The sequence below is a fragment of the Sorghum bicolor genome, chromosome 6 (genome assembly GCF_000003195.3).
Source record: "Sorghum bicolor cultivar BTx623 chromosome 6, Sorghum_bicolor_NCBIv3, whole genome shotgun sequence".
Taxonomy (NCBI): domain Eukaryota; kingdom Viridiplantae; phylum Streptophyta; class Magnoliopsida; order Poales; family Poaceae; genus Sorghum; species Sorghum bicolor.
Genome location: NC_012875.2, coordinates 3,076,302 through 3,083,051, shown reverse-complemented (window position 1 = coordinate 3,083,051; position 6,750 = coordinate 3,076,302). Strand labels below are relative to the sequence as shown.

General features: G+C 51.3%; 1 protein-coding gene across 1 annotated transcript; it reads left to right on the top strand.

The window, feature by feature from the left end:
• LOC8083404 (probable protein phosphatase 2C 37) lies at positions 437–6,369 on the top strand. The gene is made up of 4 exons (XM_021462632.1): positions 437–1,285; positions 1,884–2,348; positions 3,491–3,596; positions 5,685–6,369. The coding sequence occupies exons 1-4, from the start codon at positions 740–742 to the stop codon at positions 6,035–6,037; spliced, it is 1,470 nt and encodes a 489-aa protein (XP_021318307.1). The 5' UTR covers positions 437–739; the 3' UTR covers positions 6,038–6,369.

Sequence of the window (6,750 nt, the reverse complement as noted above, 5' to 3'; positions counted from 1 at the left end):
GAGCGGCGCCTGCAACGCCAAAGTATACGTACAACAACGCAGACGATGTAATGCAAAGACGCCACGCCATCCCCCGCAACGCCGGCGGGCCGTCGGAAGAAAAAATAGCGGCGGCACGCATCCTTGTACCAAAACCGCGCACGCACACCACGCCGGCGCCGCGCCCGCGGTGGAAAAGAGATGAGGTGGTGGTGATATACATGCCGCCTGCGGCATTCCGGGGTGGGGTGGCCTTTGCCTTTGCGCGGGCGGGCGCGCGGCGTCTGCACTGGCTGTGCGGGGACCACCACGCGCCCCCCCCCCCCCTCTTCACCACCCCGGCCACGTGTCGCCCGCAGTCCACGTCGCGGTTGCGTGGGTCCCCGCCTCGGCCTCGCCGCACAGAAACAGAAACCCGCAGGCTCTCTCTTCCGTCCACGCGACCCACCCCCGTCCCCCCCGACCACCCACACCCACGCCGGCAGAAAAAGGCTCAAAGAGAAGCCGCCCCAGCGAGCGACTGCTCCTATAGTCCTATAAGACCTCGCCTTCGCCTTCGCCTTCACCACCCGACCCGATCCCCACCTCCATCTCTTCAGATGACCTAGCTAGGCTAGCGTCCGCTCGCATGGATTCATCACCAGCGGCTGCGCCGTCGTCGTCGTCGTCGTCGTCGATGCTGCTCCGGGACAACTCCTAGAACGTGCTGCCGCTTTTAGCCTTCCTCCGCTTGACCGACCGCCCGCGCGCGCGCTAGCTTATGGTGATGGCCAGCAGCACGGGCCTGAACGTGCCCGCCGGAGCCGGTGGGGACGGGGTCGGGAACCCGACTGCGGCGGCAGCGGCAACGGAAGAATGCCGGCTGCGGAGGCGGCGGCGCCTAGAGACGCAAGGATCCGGCGAGGCGGGACCGAGCTGGGTGCGGCGGCTCCGGCCGGCGGCGGGCTCCCGGTTCTCGCCGTCGTCATCGTCTTCGTCGTCGGCGCAGGAGGAGGAGGCGGACCCGGACGTCCAGGAGATGGAGCTCGCGCCGCTCCCGCCGCCGGCGGCGGCGGGGGTGGGGGTGGGGGTGGTACTGCAGCCGCAGCCTGAGCCTGAGCCTGAGCCTGAGCCTGAGGCGCCGCCTGTCGCCGCCGCCGTCGCCGCGCAGCGGGTGTGGCCCCTCGCGTTCGGCTCCGTCACCATGGCTGGCCGGATGCGTATCATGGAGGACACCGTCTCGCTTCACCCCAACTTGTGCTACTGGCCCGCCGACGGCTCCCCGATCCACTTCTTTGCCGTCTTCGACGGCCATGGCGGCCCCCATGTACGTGTGTGCTCGCCTGCGCGGCCAAATCGTTGTTTATAATCTCTCGTCTTATCACTGCCATCATCGATCCCATGATCCCTAGTGTTAATTTCATGTCCATCTCATCATCATCTCACTTGCAAGCACAAATGTTTTTACCTAATTAATTACTACTCGTCATACTTTTACCAACTGTTATTCATCTGCTTTTTACTCTGCTACCCTTTTACTGGTACTGTCATTTGTCTGTTTGCATGCATGCATCATCATCTAGCAAGAAAGGTGAAGCAAGGAGAGAGCAATAAGGCCATGAATATATGGATGCACTACTGCACCACATTTGGGATTTTGGGTACTAGCAGCACTAGTCCTCGATCAGTCACTCCTTTTCTGCTGTTGCTAGCTAGTACCATGTCTCCAGCTGGCCACATTCTAGCTCGTTCCAAATTCGACATGGATCCACGTTTCTCTACCTCGTTTACTTGCTTGTCTTTTTTACTACTCTAATGCTACTTATTTGCTTCTCTATCATCATTATATCCCTGTTAGTTGTTAATACTCCATTAGTACTGACTGCAACTGATCGAACAATGCATCCATGCATGAACGCACGCAGGTGTCAGCGCTGTGCCGCGAGCGGATGCACGAGTTCGTGGCCGAGGAGCTAGCCAAGGAAGGAGCGGCGTTCCTGCGTCGCCGGCAGGCGGCGGCGGCGGCGTCGTCGTCGAGCGTCGCCGCCGCGGCGCCATGGTCGGACCAGGCGGAGGAGGAGCGCGCGTGGCGGGCCGCGCTGATGCGAAGCTTCCGCCGCGTCGACGCCATGGCGCCGCTGGCGTGCGCGTGCGGCCGCGTCACCGTCACCCGCCCCACCCCCTGCGGATGCCCGCTCTCCGTCTCGGCCGCCTCCGCCTCCGCCGCCGCTGCAGCTGCCCGCCGCAACAACGGCATCGTCGGCTCCACCGCCGTCGTCGCCATCCTCGTCCGTGGCCGTCTCGTCGTCGCCAACTGCGGCGACTCCCGCGCCGTCCTCTGCCGCGGTCCCCAAGGGACGCCGCCCGTCCCGCTCTCCTTCGACCACAAGGTACATACTACGCGTTGACCGTCAGTCGGTCCCGGCGACGTTGACCGTTGACCCCTGCGCCGGGTGTCGTGGGGCCCACGTGGGTCCCTGGTGGGGGTGACCGTCCCGGTGAGGTGTCGCGCGTCCAGAAGTTTCCGTCGCAGCCGCCAACTCGTGGTTGGTTGGCTGGCCCTGGCCGCCGCCGCCGGCGCCCGGCGGTGTGGTTCGTGGTCGCCGACGTGTACAGCGGTGACGTCAGCGGGGGCTGGTTGGATCTCGACACGACAGGGAGGAGGGGCGCTGGTGCAGCACGGATATCAAAGCGGGCCATGCAGGGGGCAGGTGGCGGTGCGCCGTCGCTGTCGCCGGGAGGGACACGTGGCGGCGGCGGCGGCGGGGGGGGGGGGGATTCCGAGGGTGGAGGGGGCACGTGTCGGTGGACGCGGGGGCACGTGTGGATACCCTAGTGGTCGCCGGCAGGTGGGGCCCTGGTAGTAGTAGTAGTACCTCAAAGCCGTCGCTGTCGCCTGTGCGGCGGGGTCCGCCGGAGAAGGGGGTGGTGGCCGGAGCCGCCACCTGGCGTGCTGCCGCCTGCTCCGGCAGGAGAGAGAATCGTTGGAGAAAAGTAGATGGGTGGTCACACACATACACACACAAAAAAAAGCAAGTTTTTAGTGGCCGGAAAAAAGACCCAGCCATGTATAGGGCTTTCTTTTTTTTTTCCCTCCCTGAAAAACATCACTACACTACTGTCAGAGTGTCTTGTGATTCGTAACTTGGTTCTTTAATCCGGGGATTTCATTGTTAGGTACTTTTGAGTTTAGGCCTTGTTTAGTTCCAAAAATTTTTGCAAAATTGACACTGTAGCACTTTCGTTTGTATTTGACAAATATTGTCCAATCATGGACTAATTAGATTCAAAAGATTCGTCTCGTCAATTTCGACCAAACTGTGTAATTAGTTTTTGTTTTCGTCTATATTTAATACTCCATGCATGCGTCTAAAGATTCGATGTGACGGGGAATCTGAAAAATTTTGCAAAATTTTTTGGGAACTAAACAAGGCCTTACTACTTTTGCTGCAAATTAATTGCCGCCGTTTGATGAACTGACTACTGTTTTTTTTTTGTGGTTGGGAATGAATTCAAATTAAACTTTGTGCAGCCAAATCGGCCGGACGAGAGGGCGCGGATCGAGGCGGCCGGCGGCCAGGTGGTGTTCATCAATGGTTACCGTGTGCGTGGAATCCTCGCCATGTCGCGCGCAATAGGTATCAATGTCTGCACTTTTACATCGTTTAATTACTCCATGCGCTTGCTTGCTTCTGGTAATTCCTTCAGTATATAATTTATCCATCGTCTAGTAGTAATGCATTTGTGTGCTGGGGTTCTCTGTTTCTTGGAATCAAGTGTGGTCGCACTCGTACTTGCTGATATGTATGAACTCATTTGGACTGTCATCTACTTGCTGTTTGTTGGAACCATGCATGTGATCTGGGTTCAGATGTCTGAATCTCATCACTAGTACTGTTGTTTGTTCTCATTAAAATCACAAAAATGATACTGTACGTTTTGCTTTGAGCACGTGTTTGGTTTCCCGCGTTTGATTTGATTTGATACCGATGGCGCTTTGGATAGATCATCCTTATCTTTAACTGCATTTTATTAGTTTCTTATTGTTCACATAGTTCATGGGGTCATTGATGTGCTTGGGGGAGGGAATTTTCCAAAGAAGCCAGCGTTATAGAAAAATTTTCCATGGACATATGCCTGTCACTGACTTCTTGGTTTCAGTTTGGTCATATATAATATTATGTTCCCATTTTGCACACATTGCATGTTTTGCTCTTCTTGCCAGGCCACACAGCTTTTGTGTGGCCAATCACGTTAATGGATGCAGCTTGAGTTCAGATAATTTTCTCTTCTTCTGTTTGGCTCGCGCCTTATACGTAAGCATCATCCTGACGATGATGAGAAATATGCAGGTGGCATTAAGCTATGACACTTTTTGTTATAAGAATTGCATGCATTTACGTGCAGGTTCGCTTTGTTGTTTGCCTTTTGGATTGCATTTCAATAATGGACTGAAGCTCCCTTGTATGTTTAGTTGTTGTAAGACGTGTCCCTTGGTTGTTAAACTATAGTTTTGTTCCCAGCAATGTGGGGGAATATATATATATATATATATATATATATATATATATATATATATATATATAACTAATTAACTATAGAGGTAAGCTAAGGTTTGAAGGGGAATACTATATCTGAAGGGGGATTTGATTGTCGCTTTGCATCTTTTGTGAGTCCGAAAGAGAATCTATTCCTTTGCACCTTTTCATGGATCCACCACTTAAAAACCACCGAGTGTACTTGAGGAATCGAACTGGTAAACATTGGCTTATTACTAAAACTGTTCCTTTCAAGCTCTCTGATAATTTATAAATAAAATAAAAAGTGTGTGGCATGTAAGTTTCGTGTCAGCGAGGTATGACTATGACAAGCTATAGCTTTTGTTCTATGAAATTAATTAAGGTTATTGTTGCTTTTGTAACATGGGATCGAGCTTTGCATGTTCACCACCACTGTTATCCTGTATTAGTTCATTGTACAATATTATTAGCCACATATACTATTATAGTGTCTTTTAAGGAATTGAACAAGGTGTGCAGCTTCAGATGAGCTCCACGTAGGTACATGTTATTACTTGGCAGTTTTTGAGTAGATAAACAGTCACATCAATGATATCCAATGAGTTGTGGCATGCTAATTGGGCTAGGAAGAGGATGGCCACATGTTCTCTGCCCATCTCGCCTGACCATTTTAAGGTTTACCTTTCAGCTATTCGTTGACAGCGACGATTCAGTTACTTAAGCTATTGGACATTGACAAGGAGGAAACATGTATGTAGCGGGTGTCCTTGCGCCACGAGTTTGCCTCCGATTCATCGATCGTGGAAGTGCCATTTGGCTAAGACTACTTCCTGTGATGCTAACCCAACCTGGATAAAGAAGTGACCCGGCCCTTTATAAATTAGTGGGGATAGATAGATAGGTTTGATTACCCTATGGCCTATACTAGTGAAGGATGTAGTTTTCTTGTGTTTGTGCCCTGAGTGAGGTCATGATAGTGATGCATATCTTTACCTTAATCAAGCAATCTTGAGTAAGTAAATGATTAGTTAATGATCTGACAGGTATATTACACAATCTTTGCAATTGCATTGAGAGTTGACTTGTGTAGACTAAGTAGATGATTGTTTCTGTTGCTGATGATTTCCATTTAATTCTTTTAATCATCAGCAATCTGATTTTTTTTTGGTGAGAGTAATAATGTAATATAATGCTTTGGGTGTGCAGGGGACAGGTTGCTGAGGCGTGAAGGAGTGATCGCTGAGCCGGAGATCACCATCACTGAGCGGACGGTGGAGGACCAGTGCCTGATCCTGGCGAGCGATGGGCTATGGGACGTGATGGACAATTTCATCGCCTGCTATGTCGCCCGCCAGTGCCTGGAGGACGGGAACCCGCCTCCCGCCGCAGCTGCAGGAGGAGGAGGAGGAGGAGCTCCTCCGGCCGCCGGCGGAGTCGTCGGCCCCCAGGAGGATCCCCGGTGCGTCGGAGCCGCCTCGCTCCTGGGCAGGCTCGCCCTTGGCAGGGAGACGGAGGACAACATCAGTGTCATCGTGGTTGACCTGAAGCACAGGCAGTGAGTGGTGCGCTGTTGCCATTTCTGATCCTGATGAAGCAGTCCGAGTCCGTTTCTGATCCTGCTTTCCTGCAGTGCATCAGTTTAATTAATCGTCTAGACCTGACATTTCCTTCGTTCTTTCGATTCTAAGACAAGAAGATTCTAGTTGGTTTTTTTTCTCTCTTTCTTTCTTTCGGTTAAACATGTGTGGAGAGAAAGAAAGTGGATGGAAGATTGCCGTCCTTAAGTTAAATTAAAAGGACAAAAAAAGAGGAAAAAGAAACATGGAAAAGAGAGCAATTGTACATAGTAAGTATGGCATGATGCTGGCATTTATGTGCATTATTCATAGTACTTCTTCCGTTTCAAATTATAAGATATTATAGCTTTTTCTAGATACATTGAGTTTGTTATGCATCTAGACATATACTTATATCTAGATACATAACTTTTCTATGTATTTAGAAAGCTAGGATGACTTATAATTTTGAATGGAAGGAGTAACTTGTTTACATTTGCTCTATTCTAAATTATAAGTTATTCTAGTTTTCTAGATACACAGAGTTTGCTATGCATCTAGAAAAAGTTAGGGTAACTTATAATTTGGAATGGAGGGAGAAACTTGTTTCCATTTTGGAGCCGAGGCTAAGCTAGCTGCAGTCTCTAGGTAGTTCTGCAGTCTGCAACCTGATCGGAATCGAATGCAGTAGTTCGATATGTGGCTTCATTGATTTG